The following is a 19,452-nucleotide window of genomic DNA, read 5'->3' on the forward strand; positions in this document are numbered from 1 at the left end:
AAGGGGAGACTCCGCAGAGGAGCGCGGCTACAAGGTCCCTGCCGCATAGCTGGGGCGCCGCGCGCGGGTCTTGCCGGGCCGCGGGTCACGTGGCGGGGAGGGGGGCGGCAGCGCGCGCGAGCGAGAGACAGCGAGTGAGCGGGCGCGCGCCTGAGAGCTGTGGAGGCGCGAGTCGCGGTTCGGGTGTAAGTGTAGGGGGGAGGGGGCGGTGGCCGTGAGGGCCAACTCCACCCCTGTGCGCATGCTCCGGCCCCGGGTTATAAGGCAGCCTCGCGGGCCGGGACCGACAAAGTGCTGGCGAGCTGCTACGTGACTAGCCGGGCGCGTGGGTTCCCGGACGAGCGAACTAGGCAGCCGGTAAAGGACGCGACCTGGACCGTGGGCCCAGCGAAAACTCCAGCCGCGCTGCCGCGTCACGCTCACGCTAGGCGCCGCGAGCCGCGCATAACGGTTAGTTGGTAACGGCCGGTTGCGTGCTTGGCGGGGACCCTGCGGTGTCCTTGCTTCCTCCGCGTGTTTGGAGGGAGGCGTGGGGGAGTGGAGGGCTTGGTCTCCGAGGGAGGGGCGACGGCCGGGCGGGGGCTTAGGACCGCAGCAGCCACGTGGCCTCGGAGCGCAGTGTTGCTGAAGGAGACCTTGAAGCGCTGGGGACAGCGCCTCTCAGAGCTGCGGCCCCGTTGTCAGGTGCGGGCCACCGGCCTGGCCGAGGAGTTGGGTCGTGGTGCCGGTGACCTTGGGAAAGTCGCTTCCCCTCTAGTCTTAAGTAGACTCTTCAGGAGATGCTTTTGATCTAGGAAAGGGACGACGTGAGGTTGACTCACGTGGTGCTTTCAAGCTGCTGGCCGCGTTCTCCGAGGGTAGGGATTCAGGGTGGGAGTTATTTTGGACTCGTGGCACGCCCGCCCCAACCTCTTCGGCCAGCCAATCCTTGTCCCACCTGGTGACTTGCGGCAGTGGCTCTGGGGAGCTGCAGTCCCCGTAGCCAAGACGTGACTGCAGGGTTTGAGTGGACTTTGCCGAGGGAACATTGCAACTGGCAGACTCCCGGAGTGGTGCTGACGGGAACTCTTTGTCATTCAACCTGTGGCTGCGGAACGTCCGCCGCAGCGCCCTCACCCTGGGACTTTAAGGCGGCCCTGAGGAGAGGAGTCTGAAGCATAGCGTTACACTTGGTATGATGCTCGCTTTTTGTTCCAGATACATACTTTCTCCCCACGTGCGTTTTAACATTTCATTTCTTTGTCACGACTCAAATGCGACAGGCAGTTGCCAAAATTAGTTTGTAATTAATCTTAACCCCTGAAAAAGTACTACTTGAGTCATATTCCTAGTGTGCTATACTTGGCATCTGCTCTGTCATAACTAGTTTTGAAACTTGTTTTTCCAAAAATTATCCTGGTTTTGAAGTAAAATGTGGACACCTCAGTGCCCTGATAAATGTGGGTATAGTTACTAGGGGAATATGATACAGTGAACTCTGAATTGTGAGTTTTTTAGAGTGTGTAGGAATTAGCCATTAATAAGCAATTTTGATGGCTGTTACCAGCCCAGTGAGGTGATGCAGAGAATATGTATTTTAGTGTAGTTTTTTAGTTAGGCACTAAAAATATCCTTAAGACCAAGTTTTATGCCTTAGGGTACAATTTTGCCTTCAGGTTGCCATAGAGAAAATATATAGTTTAAGACATTTAGCCCTTAAAACAGGTATTGGGTATTATTTAAATACAAGTTGAACTTTAGTAATTAATTCAGGGATTGGATGCTGTTCTTTCATTGGACTGCATTGACCCTTGTTAAAAATGCAAGTTAATGGTCTGGGGATATTTTTATAGCTGAATAGGTTTAAAGGTTTAGTTGTAAGCTTGACATAATAGGCTATAACATACCTAAACAGATTAAAAAGTAAAAAGATTCATGTTACCATAGGATGAACCAACTGATCAGTGTTTAAATAGTTTACATATCTTTTGGCCTTTTAATTGTTAATTCATATAACTCCGGAGAAGATCTTCCTGACCAGCTAGTCAGTTTTCCTTATTTTATAGATTAGGAAACTGTTAGGGAGGTTAAGTGACTTCTGATCTTAGTTCTGAAAACTTTAATGGTTAGATGAGAATTATGTAACTTTCGACTCCCATTTAATGAGTTCAGCACTCCTGAACTTTCTTTAAAAACTATAAATATAGGTATGAAATGTGTGTATGTGAGAGAGAGAATCACTAAGTCGTGTCTGACTCTTTGCAACCCCATGGACTGTAGCCCACCAGGCATCTCTGTGGAATTCTCCAGGCCCATTTTCTTCTCCAGGGGACCTTCTCGACCCAGGGATTAGACCCCAGTCTTCTGCATTTCAGGCAGATTCTTTACCATCTGAGCTACCAGGGAAGCCCTAGATATGAATTATCTTATGCCAAAAAAGTTATTTTGAAAAATTAGTAACTTCCCAACTTATACCTTCATTCTCACTGTGTTTTCCATCCACTTCATAATATGCCTTCCTGTGAAGGATTTAGGTCCCTGCAGATGTCTACATGGCATTTTGTTAGAGAAGAGGATTAGGAAGATGGGACCTGATTTGTTGGCTACCAGCCACTAGGATTCAGAGACACCTAGGATTCAGCAAGAACAAGTTCCAGCCCTGGAACTCCCCTGGTGGTCCAGTAGTTAAGACTCCATGCTCCCAATGCAGGGGGCCCCGGTTCAATCCTTGGTCATGGAACTAGATCCCACATTCTGCAACTACGAGTTATCATGCCACAACTAAGACCTGGTGCAGCCAAATAAATAAAAGTTAAAAAAAAAAGACTCTGTACTCCCAATACAGGAGGCCCAGCTTTGATAAGTTCTAGCCCTATCATTCCTGGAGTTTATAGTCTAACTGGAAAGCATAATATATATTGACATAAATACCAGAACATGTACTCTTTATAAACAGTTATTGAGTACGTAATAGAGGAAGTAGAGGTTCCTATGGGAAGAAATACTGTATTATGTAGGTGTGAGTCAACTCCCAGCTTAGTATAGAAGCAAAGGTAGTCCTCTCTGAGGAAATGCTGTTTAACTTGAGACTTGAAGGATGAGTAGGAGTTAGCTAAAGCCAGAGAGTAATAGTGAAAAGAGCATTCCAGATCTGAGTACTGAAGCTGCAGTCAGAATACAGGGTACATTAGAAAAACTTAAAAGAGTTTTGCTAAAGCATAAAAATAGAGCACAGAGAACATGGAAAGATAGGAGTTGGAGAGATGGGCAATATCAGATAATGAAAAGGCCTTAATTAGTCATTTTAAGGAGTAGAAAAGGGACTAAGTAAAAAGATTTAAGGAAGTGCTCTTGAAGCTAAATGAATCAAGTTCAGTGGTTATAAATGGGGTTGGGAATGGCACGATCAGATTGAATTTTAGAAATAACACTCTGATTACAAAGTGGAGAACAGGTTGGAGGCTTTTGGAATTTTGTGAGATCACAGTGATGGACAAAATGGACAGTAGGGGGAAGATGGAAGAGAGAGGGAAACAGACAGGATTCAATGATAGACCATATGTCGGAGACTGGGAAAGCCAGAGAAGTTAAAAATATTTCCCAGGTTTCTAGCTTGAACAAATAAGAGGTTTTTTTTTTTTTTTCTCTCCATCTACCCAGTGTGGACATTAAGAGGTTATGCGACTAGCCCAGGGCTGTTCAGCTTGTAAAGACTGGAAATGTCTTTTTGCAGTTATTGATAGTGATTTTTTCCCCTTCTATACAATTTATTATGGCAACTTTCAAAACCCAATTGAAGTTTCAAACAGCCATTAATGTTTCACCTGTACTCCTACCTACTTCTCTCTGCCCCTTTTTAGATTATTGTGAAGCAAAACAGATACAGTAAATATTTCAGTGTAATAATACGTAAATATTTCAGTATATCCCTAGAAGATATAACTCTTGGGCTTCCCTGGTGGCTCCGTGATGAATTTGCCTGCCAGTGCAGGAGACACAGGTTTGATCCCTGATCTCGGAAGATCCCACGTGCCACAGAGCAGTTAAGTTCTTGTACCACAACTATTGAGCCTGTGCTCTAGAGTCTGGGAGCCGCAACTACTGAAGCAGTTAGGCTCTAGACCAGGTGCTCTGCAACAAGAGAAGCCCCCACAATGAGAAGCCCGAGCACCCAACTAGACAGTAGCCTCTGCTTGCCCCAACTAGAGAAAACCGTGGAGCATTGAAGACTCAGCACAACAAAAAATAAATTTAAAAAAATTTAAAGTAACTCTTCCTTAAAAAAAAAAAACAAAAACAAGATGATGCTTTAAAGAAACAACCATAACCATTGTTCTGCCTTTAAATATTAACATCACCAAATAACCAAGCACTATTCACATTTTCCTAAACTGTTTCAAAATAACTGATCAGTTTGATTTGAGATCCAAATAAGGTCACACATTACTTTTGGTTGGTATGTCCTCCCTTTTTTCTTATTTTCCTCTTAAGTTATTTGTTGAAGGTACCATGTCATTTTTATGCAGTTTCCCTCATTCTGGATTTTGTTGAATGTGTCCTGCTGGTATAGATTTAACATGTCCTAGTTTAACATATTCTATTATATTTTCTGTAAACTGGTAGCTAGATTGAGGTTTGATTTCTGAGAGGAGGTATGGTGCGGTGGAAAGGGCAAATATAATTCATAGGTGATGGTGTGTATTTCCATTGGGGGGCATATGATGTTTGTCCTTCATACTGCTATCTTGATGGCCTAATTCTGTTATTTCATTGGTGGTTTGCAAATGGCAGTTTAATTCTAACATTACTTCTTAATTAAAAGAAATATATTTATTTATTTATTTGGCTGTGTTGAGTCTTAGTTGTGGCACTTGGGCTTTCTAGTTGTGGCATGCAGGCTCAGTTGCTCTGAGGCATGTAGGATCTTTATTCTCTGACCAGGGATCAAATCCATGTCCCCTGCATTGCAAGGTAGATTCTTAACCACTGGACCACAGGGAAGTCCCTTTGTCTTAACTGAGTAGCTAGAATACCTCTATAAAAAAGAGTTAGTTTGAATAGGAAGGGCAAGTTAAAAATTTATGTGCTTAATATAATATCATGAGTGAGAGTGAAGTCGCTCAGTCATGTCCGACTTTTTGTGACCCCGTGGACTGTAGCCTACTAGGGTCCTCCATCCATGGATTTTCCAGGCAAGAGTACTGGAGTGGGTTGCCATTTCCTTCTTCAGGGGATCTTCCCGACCCAGGACTTGAACCCAGGTCTCCTGCATTAGCAGGGAGATTCTTTACCGACTGAGCTACGAGGGAAGCACAATATCATATCATATATCATATATGATTGCAACACTGTCTTTTTGGAGAAATGTATTTAAATGTACCAAGATACATTCTCTTTGAAAGCCAGTACATATTTTATTAGAATGTTTTTTAGCATTTGTCCTTAATGTTTCAAATGGCTTTTAGTATTAGGAACATTTAGAATTTCTTTTCTTAAATTGGCAGGGATTCTTTTGGTCTTTGTTCTTTCTTGCAGAGCTTATCTGTTACCATAGGTTTGAAGGAATTTCTGGTAGAATCACTTACTACCAAATCTAAACCTCTAGCTGTAACCAGATTACAGGTTTTAAATTCCTTGAGGACAGGGATTGATTACTCCAGGTAGCCAGGCTTAAAATCTGAGTCATTTTAATACTTCTCTAGTTGGTTCCTTCCCTACCAAACGCATTTAAGTGCCAACCCCTTCCTCCCTTGGTTATCTCTTACGTCCACTTTTTCCCATCCCACCCCACCCCTAGTTTAGGCTGTTGTCATTATTAGATTAGTACCATGACCTTTTAAGTTGTATGTATTCATCTTTTAATTTGCCCTGACAAATTTTTCTCCATTCTTTTTCCCTCTGTAATTTCTTCTCCTCCTCCTCCTTCTCCCTCTTCTTATGCCTCTTCCCCTTCTGCTTCCCCTCTTTCTTTATGGTTGTAGGATCTATTTAATAATGGATTTATGGCAGAAAGACTAGAATAGGTGACTTGTGAGCTGTGGTGTCTTACAGAGAAGTGATTAAAAGAGCAGTTAGAATCCTATTGAAATGGTGATTTCTCTTCTAGGGGTACATTATGCACAATAACTATATGAGTTCACATCCACAAGTGTTATTGGTTGCATGGGCTGAGTCACTGAAGAGTGCTACTGACCATTTATGCAGAAACAGTGGGATCTAGCCCCTATGGTTGTCCACACTGCCCTATTGCTGATTACAACTACTCATAACATTGAATCTGATTTGATTACAGCGATTTAGCCTTCATATAAAGGAGAAATTCCTCAAAATATATAGGCAGTGTAAGCTTCATATTTGATCATTCATTGAAAAATAGTTCTTCCCTCTGATTTTGCTCTTCTTATATAAATCTTCTGAAGATTATTAAATGAATGAAGACCTGATGACACTGTTTTAGTGTGTTGTTTTGGATAATAACAGAGCTTTTGTAAATTGCCATATTGAGCTTTTGAGAACCAAAGCTTTTTACTTTATTAACTTTCTCTTCTATTCCCCAATCAGAGGTTTTAACCTGAGATATGCAGGTTGATACTCCATGTTGGATGGAATTCAAGGAGGCTATGAACTTGGTTGGGGAAAAACTTTTCATTGACCTCTATGTAAAATTTAGAATTTAATTTGTGGCACCAAAAAAGCTAAGAACTCCTGCTCCTAACTCCTGTACTTCTGATGTGAGAATGAAGTTAGCCAGAACCTGTGATGCAACACAGCACACAAGTCATGGTGTCAGTTAAGTAAATTTTTTGGCCACTGACTTCTGTGTACTAAATCATAAATCCTGACCTCACAAATGAGAGGGATCAAAGGGGGACTGCAGCTATGAAATTAAAAGATGCTTGCTTCTTGGAAGAAAAGCTCTGACCAACCTAGACAGTGTATCAAAAAGCAGAGACATCACTTTGCCCAAAGAAGGCTAAGTGCCAAAGAATTGATGCTTTTGAATTGTGCTGGAGAAGACTCTTGAGAGTCCCTTGGACTGCAAGGAGATCAAGCTAGTCAATCTAAAAGAAATCAGTCCTGAATATTCATTGGAATATGAATTCCAATTGAAGCTGAAGCTCCAATACTTAGGCACCTGATGTGAAGAGCCGACACATGGAAAAGACCCTGATGCTGGGAAAGATTGAGGGCAAGAAGAGAAGGGGATGACAGGATGAGATGACTGGATGGCATCACTGACTCAATGGACATGAGATTAATCACATTCCTGGAGATCGTGGAGGACAAGGAAGGCTGGCATGCTGCAGTCCATGGGGTCACAAAGAGTCGGACATGACTTAAACAACAACAGCTATGCTAAGGGAGAACAAAATGACTTTCACAAATTGAGACAGAATAATTTTCCCTTGTATTCAGGAAGCGTATTTTTAAAATTACTGTCTCCATCTCCTAGAGGTACATCTACTTGATGTAGCAGAGGGCAGAGAAATGGCCTAACAATTACCTGTTTCTGGGAAAATAAAACACTCACTTGAAAATTAGGTATTTCTAATAAAGGAACTTATTATTATCTTTTTAATTGTCAGCAATTAAAAGGCTATTTAAGTTTAATTATAGTATATTTTGAGGTAATAATGCTAACTTTTTTGATACATCTTTAGTGTCTAGTCTTAAAAAGCTTTGTAAACAAACATTTGAGAATGGTGGATAATGCTTTAATGCCAAAGAGTACTCAGTTTTGATACTCTTATGTAGTTTGACAGTACTAATAAGACAAGTAAGAAAATTAAACTTGGTTCTTTGAGATAATGAGGGTCAAAGGTAGCATAGTAATGAAGTTCAGACTCAATTCAAAGGATATTTACTAAACAAGTATGTATACAAGAACTTACTAAAAGATGAAGAAATACATATTTTAAAATATGGCTTGAAACTTTCAGGATGAAAATAAAAGCTATGAAATGAAATGTCCACATATTACTTTGTTGCTTCTAAGTTTCAAAACTTTTTTTTTTTAATGTGAAACTAAGTATAGTGTTAATTATCACTGTGAGTGAGAAGTTCAACTCAGCCTTTTGCAAGAAAAGGAAAAGCTTTCTTTGCTGTTCATCTGTTAATAATTTGTAATTTTCCCCAGTAAGCTTCAGAATACTGGTAGTGAAGTAGAGTCTAACAGAAATACCGTTAATTGTATTCAAATATTCATTTGTATTCAAAGTGTAACATAAATGACACTGTTTGACAGTATGTCTAATTATAATTTTAATTCAGTCTTTAGATTTTGGAACAAGGTAGGTCATATAATAAACTGAAATGGCCCACTTAGATATTGATTTGTTGCATATGTATTTGTAGTGCTGTAGAAAACAACATATAAAGGTATTCCAAAATATAGCCTGAAATTCTGCCAAGCAAAACCTGCCTTTGGAGGACACAGCCTCCAACTTTCTTAATCTGCTGGAATCAAGTGAAAATGAAGCATTAAAGAAGAGAAAATCTGCTGTAGTAATAACTCAAGAAAGTGAGACTGATCGGGTAAGCTCTATGTGCTGAAGCAAAATACCTTTCTGCCTGTGTTTCTTAACACAGAAAGCATAACAGAAAGCATAACATCACTGGAGGGTTCTTTGTTTCATATATTTCCCCCACTGTCAAAAACCGGGAAAGTCACGTTGTTTGAATTCTAACATCATTTGATCCTGGTGGAGAGATTAGTTGGTATTTTTTGTTTTGTTTTGTTTTGTTTTTGTTTGTTTTGCTTTGCACCCAGCTTGGTTTTCTGACTAGGAACCAAACCCTGTTCCCTGGCACTGAAAAGCATGGAATCCTAACCACTGGACTGCCAGAGAGTTCCTTAGCTTTTTTATAAGTTGAAACAATAGCTTCTGTCTTAAAGATCTAGAAGCACACACTTAAGCTAATGAGGGAAATAGTTACTTACAAAGAAAGAAACAAATATGGGAATTATTCTATTAGTTTTTTCCAGCATGCTATGGCCACCCACTTCAGTATTCTTGCCTGGAGAATCCCAGGGACAGAGGAGCCTGGTGGGCTGCCGTCTGTGGGGTCGCACAGAGTCGGACATGACTGATTGACTTAGCAGCAGCAGCAGCCAAGAAGCATTGAGATAAGATGTCATAGAGGCCATTAATTTCATGTGGCAAGGTATATTCAGAAAAACAGTAATGATATTAGTGGACTGAAATAGAATTTTAGCATTAAATAAACTTATAATTATGGTATTGTTAATGAAAAATAATTTCATTTTTGAAAATTTCTAAATGCTTCTGTCACATCAATATGTGGATTTGGAACACAATTATACTCCTGTCTTTGCTTTTGTTTCTGAATTGATCTTTAAGGTATCCTAAAGCATTGGTGCCTCTTGTGACTATCAATTTTAATTGTGTCTTAATGAAAAATTGATTTTATTAACTTAAAGCTTTGAAATATCCATGAGTTCTTTTTTGTTTTTTAATGAGCAAATAACTGCCACAGCAGTTAAAGCAGTGAAAGCGCAGCATCCTCACTACTGGACCGCCAGGGTATTCCCCCAGAGAAGTTATTTTCTAATCTTTGGACATCTTTATTTGCCTCCTTAACCCCATATGTAAGCCCCAGTGTTAGCGTATTTAAATTAACTTGATCTCATGGTTTTTTGTTTATTTAATTATGCTGCTATTTTCTAAAATACTTATATTACAGACATATAGTACTTTAGCTTCTCTGTGGTGACATTTGAGGGTAGCCCAGATGCCCAACCACACTGAGGTGGGATAATGTTCTGCAATTTAGGAATTTGCAGTGAAAAGTAAAAAATGAATTTGTCGGACTTCCCTGGTGATCCGTTGATTAAGAATTTGCCTGCCAGCGCAGGGGACACAAGTTTGATTCCTGGTCCAGGAAGATCCCACATGCCGTGCGTGGGGCAGCTCAGCCTGTGCATGGCAACTACTGAGACCATACTCTGGAGCCCATGACCTGCAACAAGAGAAGCACCGAAATGAGAAGCCCTCGAACCCTCGCTCTGCAACTGGAGAGTGCCTGCAACTAGAGAAAGCAAGCCTGCAAGCATCTGAAGACAGGGCACAGCCAAAAATAAATATTTTTTTAAAAGTGAATTTGCTACTTCTTTGAGTAGATGTCCACCTTTACCCAAAGATTTTAATTCATGCTCAGCCCTAAATTAATCCACAGACTTTTATATTGGAGAGAAAAATGTTATTGTCTGTCTAAAGTAAACCTTACCATTTTTGAGATACTGTTCCCAGAGTTCTGAATATTAGTGTGATTCATAGTTTAAAATGCTTTTGCCACAAAATACAATGAAAGTGAAAAATAGGCTCCTTTTATTTTTTACAATATGAATTAAAAACCTTAGAATTTTGTAGAAATTCCATGTAACAATCTATGTGTTCAACAATAGGTGATTTTTTTAAAGTGTGGTACATCCACAGAATAGAATAACACTATTTTAAAAAAACGTTAGAGGGAATTCCCTGGCAGCCCTGTGGTTAGGACTCCATGCTTCCATTGCAGGAGCATGGGTTCAGTCTCTAATCAGGGAACTAAGACCTCGCATGCTGCATAGTGCAGCCAAAAAAGTTACAGAACTAGGCACGTATCAAAAAATGCTTCAGATATTGAATAGGAAAAGCAGGCCATAAAGCATGAAATGCAGTCTCACGTTTATTTTTATGTTTATGCATGACTATCCTAGAAAGAAGTTTAGAATTTACATTGCATGTAACTAACTTACACGAGGGCTTACACCAGGGCTTCCCTGGTGGCTCAGCTGGTAAAGAATCTGCCTGCAATGCGAGAGACCTGAGTTCAGTCCCTGGGTTGGGAAGATCCCCTGGAGAAAGGAAAGGCTACCCACTCAGTATTCTGGCCTGGAGAATTCCATGAACTATAATGAGATTGCAAAGAGTCGGACACGACTGAGCAACTTTCACTTTTCAGTACATGAGGATGATAGAATGACAGGTACATTTAATGTTTCTAGTCACATAAGCACATATAACTTTGTCATCTTTTAAAACTTTGCTGCTTTCTGTTTTCTTTATTATAAAGCAATGTATGTTAGTTGGAACAAGTCAAACAAGGATGTGGAAAGAGGATGTTATCTCCCCTTCCCAACCTCCAACCGTTGTAAAGTTTTATGTATACTTAGAACATATTTCAGAGAAGGCAATGGCACCCCACTCCAGTACTCTTGCCTGGAAAATCCCATGGACGGAGAAGCCTGGTAGGCTGCAGTCCATGGGGCTGAAGAGTCGGACATGACTGAGTGACTTCACTTTCACTTTTCACTTTCATGCATTGGAGAAGGAAATGGCAACCCACTCCAGTATTCTTGCCTGGAAAATCCCATGGGCAGAGGAGCCTGGTGGGCTGCCGTCTATGGGGTTGCACAGAGTCGGACACTACTGAAGCGACTTAGCAGCAGCTGCAGAACATATTTATTTAGTTTACTTAATTTGTTTACCTGTTTGTTTTCTTTCTTCTTTGGAATCTAATCTCTACAACGGCAGGGACCATGCCTGTCTTGTTTACTGCTTTTCACTGGGGGCACTCAGATTTTATTATATGAAAGCAAAAACGTGGTGGGTATCCTAATATAACTTTTAAATGATTATACAGTCCTGTGATTCATAATTTTGCAAGTCTTAATTGCAATAACAATCAGATGAAATTTGATGATTTAGCATATTGACAGTTGATCCTCTTGGGATCTAATGACCCTAAAATCCTGCCTTTGAAAGAATCTTGATTAACAAAGTATGTTTTTTTTATTGCACTAATAAAAACTAACCCTTGTTCTTAGGGATGATATAGTTCATAAAGTTATACCACAGTTTGTATTTGGATAGTGGCAAGAGTGAAATGGGCAAGAAATACAGCATGGAACACAGGAAATTGTTATAGACAAGAGGGTTTAATCTGCTACTATAGATTACTTTTCATCTTGGATGGTATATTTAATAGCTAAATGAACTTCATGTTTTTCTTTTTGAAGTCAGTACATACTATAAATATACACACGTAAATATATTCATCCCCTTTAAGTTTGCATGTTTGACCATTTGCAGATATGATCAGCTTCATCAGTTTTCTATACTACTTATAAAGCTTTTATCCTCATTTCTAAAAGAAGATAAAAGAAAATTCAGATTCACTTTGGTAAAATGGGGTCACTTTAGCAATATCAAAGAGTTACTGTAGAGTATTAATATTAAACACTGTTGTTTCCAAAGAACTGATGCTTTTGAACTGTGGTGTTGGAGAAGACTCTTGAAGAGTATCTTGCACTGCAAGGAGATCCAACCAGTCCATCCTAAAGGAGATCAGTCCTGGGTGTTCCATGGAAGGACTGATGTTGAAACTGAAACTCCAATACTTTAGCCACCTGATGTGAAGAACTGACTCACTGGAAAAGACCCTGATGCTGGGAAAGATTGAAGGCAGGAGGAGAAGGGGACGAGGATGAGATGGTTGGATGGCATCATGGACTCAATGGACGTAAGATTGAGCTAGCTCCGGAAATTGGTAATGGACAGAGAAGGCTGGCATGCTGCAGTCCATGGGGTTGAAAAGAGTTGGACACACTGAGCAACTGAACTGAACTGATTCTTGACTGATCCTGGTTTCTTCATTTTCTCCCTTTCCTGATTAGCAACTGTTTGAACCTGCACTTGGGAAGTCAGGGGAGGTCTCAAAGAGGCATCACTTCTCAACTTTGGGTAACATATCAGAGAATATGCACAATCATCTGAAGAAGCTGACCATTAAACTCTCTTTTCCAACAACATATCTGCTTAAAATTGCTTTAGATCCAAAACCTTATTTGTAGGATGATCATGTAAATGATTTTTAAATCCGTAAATAGTTATGAATGTTGACATTTTGGGAATTATAAATATGTGTTAAACTAAAAACAAGATTTAGAATCAATTTTCATGTATACTGAAGTATTCTGGTTAGAAAATAGTTCATTTCTCTTCAAGGGTGTTATGTATAATTTCTTATAATATTGATTGGGTTTACTTTGAATGATAACGGAGATTAAGTTCTTTATATGCCATTTGATCAAAAATCACGCATTTCAAAACTGCTGGGTGTTGGCCTAACCAGTTACAGTAGTATTTATCCTTTTGAAACCGCACACCTCGAACACATACATACCTCTCAGATGGGACTTGAACACACAAACTCTGGTTTAGAACTATAAAGAAAGCTGAGTGCCGAAGAATTGATGCTTTTGAACTGTGGTGTTGGAGAAGACTCTTGAGAGTCCCTTAGACTCCAAGGAGACCCAACCAGTCCAAACTAAAGGAAATCAGTCCTGAATATTCATTGGAAGGACTGATGTTGAAGCTGAAACTCCAATACTTTGGCCACCTGATGCAAAGAGCTGACTCGTTTGAAAAGACCCTGATGCTGGGAAAGATTGAAGGCGGGAGGAGAAGGGGACGACAGATGGTTGGATGGCATCACCAACTCAATGGGCATGAGTTTGAGTAAGCTCCAAGAGTTGGTGATGGACAGGGAGGCCTGGTGTGCTGCAGTCCATGGGATCACAAAGAGTCAGACACAACTGAGCAACTGAACTGAACAAATCCACAGTCTCTCAGCTGAAACCACACACTTGGTCTCAGGACACAATGAAACTCAGGTTCTTTTATGTCTCAGTGCAGAAGGAATTCAGCAAGAGGCAAAGCAATTGACAAGAAATAGATTTAAGTATAGGATGCTTGGAAGGATACAAGCGGGTAGGCAAGAGGCTCTGCCCCAGAACTAAGTGGGAAAACAGTTTTATTTAAGATGAAGTGAAAGCTGCTCAGTAGTGTCCAACACTTTGCGACCCCATGGATTGTATAGTCCATGGAATTTCCCAGGCCAGAATACTGGAGTGGGTAGCCTTTCCCTTCTCCAGGGGATCTTCCCATCCCAGGGATTGAACCAGGGTCTCCTGATTCTTTATCAACTGAGCTATCAGGGAAGCCCATTAAGGAGATAAACACTCCATAGACAAAGTATGTGCCATCTCAGAAGGTGAGATGCCCTGGGAGACACACACCCCATAGATAGAATGTGGTCCATCTCAAAAGGCAAGAGCAGCCCTGGGAGATCACACTCCATAAGTGTGGGCTGTATCAGAATGTGAGAGTGGCCCCAGGGGATGGGGTGTTAGTTTTTATGGGCTGGCTAGTTTCACTATGGGGGAGGAGGATTCCATTTTTTTGTGGGGAAGGAGCAGAGATTTTTAGAAATTGGGCCACCACCGACTCTTTGGTCTTTAATGGTTGACCTTAGAACTGTCATAGCACGTATGGGTGTGTTCATGTGTATGCTAATATGTAACAATGAATCTGTAAGGATGCTCAAGGTCCATGAAGTTGAAACTAACACCATCTTGACCTGATCTGTTCTAACCAGTTTTTGTCCTGAACAGCTATGACCGTCTTTTAAAAGTTGTATCCTGGGAATTCTCTGGCAGTCCAGTGGGTAGGGCTTGATGCTTTCCTGGCCAGGGAACTAAGATCTTGCAGGGGGCGGAAAAAAGCTTATGCCCTGTCCCCTTCCCTCCTGTCTCATTTTCTTTGGTGCCTTCTGCTTGTTTGTAGTTTTTTAAAAAAAGTTTGTTTTGGTTTTTTTCATTGTATTCCATTTCAAAATAGAAAAGGCCAAGGAGGTTTCCTAGACCTTGTATCTTGCGATCTGCCTTGGGGCTAGTGGTTCTGAAAGCCGTGAAGCTGGACTGGGAGAGCAGTAGATTGGCTACTTCAGCATCAATAGCTTCAGTTAATCAGCCTTTCTGGGTGTGAATGTTTGTATGTGAATTTGATATGTAAAACTGGTTACACTTAGTAACATTCTTTTCAATAATTGGTTTTAGGTACTTTCTGCTCTTTTAAGTTCACATACAGGCCATTATCATTTTAGGAAATGACAATGGCTTTGTTTTAAATGTTGATGGAAAAAGTGTAGAGAACATAATACTATTTGCAGGGGCTTTTGTAACTCTTCTAGAGTAGGGGCAGAGCATGAGGGGTAGGAAGCTCAACTTTGAATTTCCAAATGTTTACTTGCACAATTCCTGAGAGTTACGAAAAAAGGAGAGAAATCGGAAAATCTAGAAGGTGGTTCTTGTCACCACCATCATTGCTAAGAAAAGTTAGGATTATTTACTGTTTCCTGTTCTTTCCAAGTCAATTGATGAAGAACTTTCTCATTATCTTATCACTTAAAAAAAAATCTTTCTATCACTATCAGGCAACTACTGGAGAGTCATAAACTAATAGCTATGCTAATAGGAAGGCTACTGTGCACACTGTAAGGATTAAAATATAAAACTTTAATCTCTTTTAGCCTCTGGACTTGCACATTCCCTCTTCTCACTGGGGCTCTGAATACTGTACAAGGAGGCCTGCTCACATATTTTACTTTTTGAATGAACCCTTTTGTTTATAGCTCACGTTTGGTCAGTTTGGAAGAAAATAGTTTGTTTAGATGATATTACACACTTTCTATTATGTACTGTCAGAATTTTTAAGTTAGGAAGGACAACCATTTTTTGGGTGGTGGCAGAACTGTTGAATCCATGTCTGGGTTTTGAAGTGTTCTTTCTTTCAAAATTTGGTTACTCTTATTTCTTATACTTATTCCTAATGAATCTTTTTAAAGCTTCAAGTTTTAAATCTTAATTTTTACACAATGGAATAAGATATTATTAACTTGATGAGGCAAGTCTTAGTGACTAAATATTGTAACTGCTATAACTAACTGGGACAAATCATAGCTGGCAGCTAAGCTCAAAGTTTAATCACGTCCAGCACGAATTAGCTGTTCGAGTCAGAGCTTGATGTGTTAAGTGACTCTGCTGTCTGTGTGTGGGTGTCTCTGTGTGTAAACATTCTGAGGCAAATTAATCTTTTTAGTGCTTCTTTGATTGAAAAAATTCAAGTGCTTTTTTTCATAATTAGATGAAGAAAGTGAAGTGAAAGTCGCTCAGTCATGTGCGACTCTTTGCGACCCCTTGGACTTAGTCCGTGGAATTCTCCAGGCCAGAATACTGAAGTGGGTAGCCTTTCCCTTCTCCAGGGGATGTCTCCCTACCCAGCTCTCCCACATTGCAGGTGGATTCTTTACCAGCTGAGCCACAAGGGAAGCCCAATTAGATGAAAGGAAAACTCAAAATTGGCTTAACGAGTTGATTTCAATTTATTGGTCTTATATCCTGAGATCTATCTAATTAAGTTCATTTTTAGTTCTAATACTTTTTTTATTCCTTAGCATTGTGCACATAGATAATTTTTCATCTGTGAATGAAGACAGGTTTACTTCTTCCTTTCTAGTCTTTATGCCTGTAATTCCTTTCTCTTGCCTGCACAAGCTGGCTTAGAACCTTTAGTGCAATGTTGTAGAAGTGGTGAAACCTATATCCTTGCCTTTACAGAAACCTTCCTTTGGGACTGTCTTCTTCCTTACCCTGCAATGTCCAGTGTCTTAAATCAGATTGGAAGTGTTCAGATGGATTGGAAAGAACAGTATTTAGGAGATAACCAATATACTGCTCCTACAGTGTGAGGTTAGGGATTTGTGTTTTAGACTAACGAATGCTGCAGCCAAGAGTGAGCTTGTCATCTATGACCTATATTTATTGTAGTAATACAGTCTGAGTGAAGATAATTTGAAGTGGACATACTCACATACTGTTGTAGGATGAGTTAAACATAGGGTGGAAGCTGGCTTTAAATAAATTAAAAGAGACCTTCATGAGAAAACAGGTAAGCCTACTGTCGAACAGCCACTCCCATCTTTTCCAAAACTATTCAAAATCTAACAGTCTAAACCTTGCTAAATACTAGTATTGGGTAGCTTCAAGAAAAAGGGATAATCTTTTATTTGAAACTACTGTCTTTTGACTTTATAGTTCAACTTGTGTGTTGTTTAGGAATTTAACCAAAGAAATTGGATAGATAAAAGGAAACTTTTTGAAATTATTTTCCAGCTCATTAAATGCAATTCTTATGTGTTCAGAATGATCTTGTATTTTGCAAATTACTATGTATCTAGTAAGTCAGGCGCCTACTTCCTATTACTTTTAAGTCAGCATATTAATAAGAGAAAGTAAGTATTTAAGAATACACAAGAAAGGGGAAAAGCTTACAAAGCCTGTTTTAAAACCTAGAACTTTCATAGAGTATTGAAAAATAGTTCTGTTAGGTGTAAAGTGTACTTTGCTGTTGGGAGTACTAGATGGGAGTGCTTTATTGCTGACATTGCATTTAAATTTTGTATTGTGTAGATACTTGGATTTGAACTGCATTTTGGAATTTATCAACATTTACAATGCCACCAGCAGTTGGAGGTCCAGTTGGATACACCCCGCCAGATGGAGGCTGGGGGTGGGCAGTGGTAGTTGGAGCTTTCATTTCCATTGGCTTCTCTTATGCGTTTCCCAAATCTATTACTGTGTTCTTCAAAGAAATTGAAGGCATATTTAATGCCACCACCAGTGAAGTGTCATGGATATCTTCCATCATGCTGGCTGTCATGTACGGTGGAGGTGAGTACCCACTGAGGCCTGTTGTTTTGATTTTCACTAAGCAACCAGATACTCTGTTTTAGGTAACTTTTTAAAAAATGTCTTATTCACTAGGTTTGAAATGATATTCCTTAAAGCTTTGTGTTTAAAATAATCACATTTTTTATTTTAATTAACAATGACAACTCTTGCTTTGCTTGTTGCACTATAGTATTCCAAAAACAGAAATAAGAAATTGTTAGGTCATTGCACTTAAAGCTCTTAGAAAAATTTCATGTGCACAATTGATTTTGCTTATTGCTTCCACTAGATTCTTGATATAAATGTAAATAAAGATTCTTTTTAATTGATGTTGGGAGGATTAAAGTAAATCAGGCTAACTTGAATATCATAATTGAAAGTCTCATGTAAAATCTTTTCATGGTGTTAGAATTAAAGAACTGGATAAAAATCCCCTCCTTGTTTTGTTCCTTGTGATGTAATTAGTTCTGAAGCATTTCAGCTGCATCTTAACTTAAGTTTTATCATTTTTTACCCTTCTGTTTTCTTCGACATGTAAAGGAGTGAAGGAAATGTGGAGAGTAACTTGCTTACCTTAGCATCATTTAAAATAACTGGGGTTATTTGTTTGCCTTGGAACATCAAATCACAATTTAACATATAAAAGTCAAAACCTCTCATAATAATAAAATAAGTAGTTGCTTAGTTAGCAGAGATTCTAAAGTTAAGTATATTTATTTACTGGGATTGACAGTTCACATGTTGATTATGTAGCCAACCTTTCACTTTTTATTTAATGATAATTTAGTACCTCAGAGGAACTTCCCTAATAGCTCAGTTGGTAAAGAATCCACCTGCAGTGCAGGAGACCCCAGTTGATTCCTGGGTCGGAAAGATCCACTGGAGAAGGGCTAGGCTGCTGCTGCTGCTGCTGCTGCTGCTGCTGCTGCTGCTAAGTCGCTTCAGTCGTGTCCGACTCTGTGCGACCCCATAGACGGCAGTCCACCAGGCTCCTCCGTCCCTGGGATTCTCCAGGCAAGAACACTGGAGTGGGTTGCCATTTCCTTCTCCAATGCGTGAAAGTGAAGTCGCTCAGTCGTGTCCCACTCTTCGTGACCCCATGGACTGCAGCCCACCAGGCTTCTCCATCCATGGGATTTTCCAGGCAAGAGTACTGGAGTGGGGTGCCATTGCCTTCTCCAAGGCTAGGCTAACCACTCCAGTATTGTTGGGGCTTCCCTTGTGGCTCAGCTGGTAAAAAATCCACCTGCAATGCGGGAGGCCTGGGTTTGATCCCTGGGTTGGGAAGATTCCCTGGAGAGAAGGGAAAGGCTACCCACTCCAGTATTCGGGCCTGGAGAATTCTATGGACTGTATTAGTCCACAGGGTCGCAAAGAGTCAGACATGACTGAGCGACTTTCACTAGTACCTCAAATTATTTTCACATAAGGCCTTCAAAGAGATTCTGTATTTCATCTGTAAAACCTTAGCCTTAGGCTTCTAAACTGGTGGCAGATTCAACCAATATACATATGTATTTTTAAACCCATATTTATCAAGCTGTACACACATATTCCTCACTAGGCTAGGTCTAAGTTATAGAGGACACTGATCTTACAGACTGCCCTTGAGAAGTCTGTAATCCTGTTGAGACAATAATGTAAACAACTCATGAAACAGGAATAAGTATTTGAAGTCATAATTCAGTTCAGTGCTTAATCTCATTGCACAGAAAAAGGGTAAGCTGGCTGCCTTAAGGGGACATAAAGTGGGAATGGAGATGGAAGATTTATTTTTTTTTCCACCGAATGTTTCTTTGTGCTTTTTAAATTTTGAATGCATGTCTGTATTGTCTGTTATAAGTACTTTTTTTTTTTTTTTTAAGATTTTTTTGATGTGGGCCTTTTTTAAAGTCTGT

The 19,452-nt window shown here is 40.1% G+C and overlaps 1 protein-coding gene across 2 annotated transcripts in view; it reads left to right on the forward strand.

Annotated features, from left to right (window-relative positions):
- The first annotated feature begins 203 nt into the window (after positions 1 to 203).
- Positions 204 to 19,452, forward strand: part of SLC16A1 (solute carrier family 16 member 1) — a 32,163-nt gene continuing 12,914 nt past the window's right edge. The window contains exons 1-3 of one of the 2 annotated variants that reach the window (XM_052636629.1): positions 918 to 1,172; positions 8,335 to 8,514; positions 17,294 to 17,554. In XM_052636629.1, coding sequence (XP_052492589.1) covers positions 17,338 to 17,554 — 217 coding nt within the window. In that variant the 5' untranslated portion in view covers positions 918 to 1,172; positions 8,335 to 8,514; positions 17,294 to 17,337. Of the gene's footprint in view, positions 451 to 917; positions 1,173 to 8,334; positions 8,515 to 17,293; positions 17,555 to 19,452 lie in introns of those variants that run through there. The other variant, XM_052636628.1, reaches the window with a different exon arrangement.

This window comes from Budorcas taxicolor, chromosome 3 (assembly GCF_023091745.1).
Source record: "Budorcas taxicolor isolate Tak-1 chromosome 3, Takin1.1, whole genome shotgun sequence".
In the NCBI taxonomy this organism is placed as follows: domain Eukaryota; kingdom Metazoa; phylum Chordata; class Mammalia; order Artiodactyla; family Bovidae; genus Budorcas; species Budorcas taxicolor.